The 940-nt window shown below is 51.3% G+C and overlaps 1 protein-coding gene across 1 annotated transcript; it reads left to right on the top strand.

The window, feature by feature from the left end:
• Positions 1 to 3: 3 nt before the first annotated feature.
• LOC131892548 (uncharacterized) lies at positions 4 to 920 on the top strand (the record flags this gene model as incomplete). The annotated part of the gene is made up of 1 exon (XM_059242353.1): positions 4 to 920. A coding segment is annotated over one exon (756 nt), but the record flags the coding sequence as incomplete, so codon positions are not given.
• Between the last annotated feature and the right edge of the window lie 20 nt (positions 921 to 940).

The following is a 940-nucleotide window of genomic DNA, read 5'->3' as shown; positions in this document are numbered from 1 at the left end:
GAAACGCGCACCTCTACCTCTAGTAATGCCTCTGATTCGGCCTCCTCTGGTGAAGAGGAGGGCGTGTCCGTCGTACTCGGCGTCACTCCCTCTTCCAAGTCTCGCTCGAAGCATATCGAGGCCAGTCCTTCAACCCTATCTTCCACTACAGAGCCGTCCTCCTCTGAATCTCCTAGTCAAGGCTCAGAGAACACGTCCCCTTCCACCCCAGCCACCACCACCCGCATCCCATGGTGGCGTCGCATTAAGAAACGCCCAACCCCCCGCCCCCTTAAGCTCTCCACCCCCTCCCCGTCTAAGCAACGACGGAAACCGAAGCGTCAAAACTCTGAGCAGGAGAACGACGATATCGACGAGGACGATGTTGATGATGAGAACCTAAAGACGGAGGATGAAAGTCCCGCCAAAAAGCAGGCGGGTTCAAATAATAAATCTGAGAGCCCCACATCCAATGCGAAGGATGACGTTGAGACCAGTGGTAAGAGCAACCGGATCACCCTACCAAACCCTTATTCGCCTTCCAGTTCCTGTCCCGTTCTTCATTGTTTCCCCCCGGCCTTTTCTATCCTTTTCCACTCCTTCCCTACCTTATCGTTGTCGCCCGCCTCCTCCTCCTCTTCCTCCTCTTCCTCCCAATTCAGTTCCAAAAGGATTGCTATTGATATCTCCCTACTAAGTGCTCTCAATTACTCAGCGAGTGACCCACTTGGCATTTCCTCATCCCTAGTGTCCAAGGCGAAATCCGAAGTCATTGGATGATCGGTGATTGCTTCCATACATGTCCTATCTTTCGTGTAGACCTCGTTAGGTCCATGCGTCATTCAGTTCACGTCGATCGAGTCAAGGTTTCCTGGAGCCTTGAATTTTTTTTCGATCGCTTTAACACACATGCACAATTACACATACACATTCAAACATTCTCACACTTGCTTGATGATGA

Source organism: Tigriopus californicus, unplaced genomic scaffold, assembly GCF_007210705.1.
Source record: "Tigriopus californicus strain San Diego unplaced genomic scaffold, Tcal_SD_v2.1 Contig225, whole genome shotgun sequence".
Classification (NCBI taxonomy): Eukaryota; Metazoa; Arthropoda; class Copepoda; order Harpacticoida; family Harpacticidae; genus Tigriopus; species Tigriopus californicus.
The sequence above is the reverse complement of the archived record's forward strand: the minus strand, read 5'-3'. Positions and strand labels throughout refer to the sequence as shown.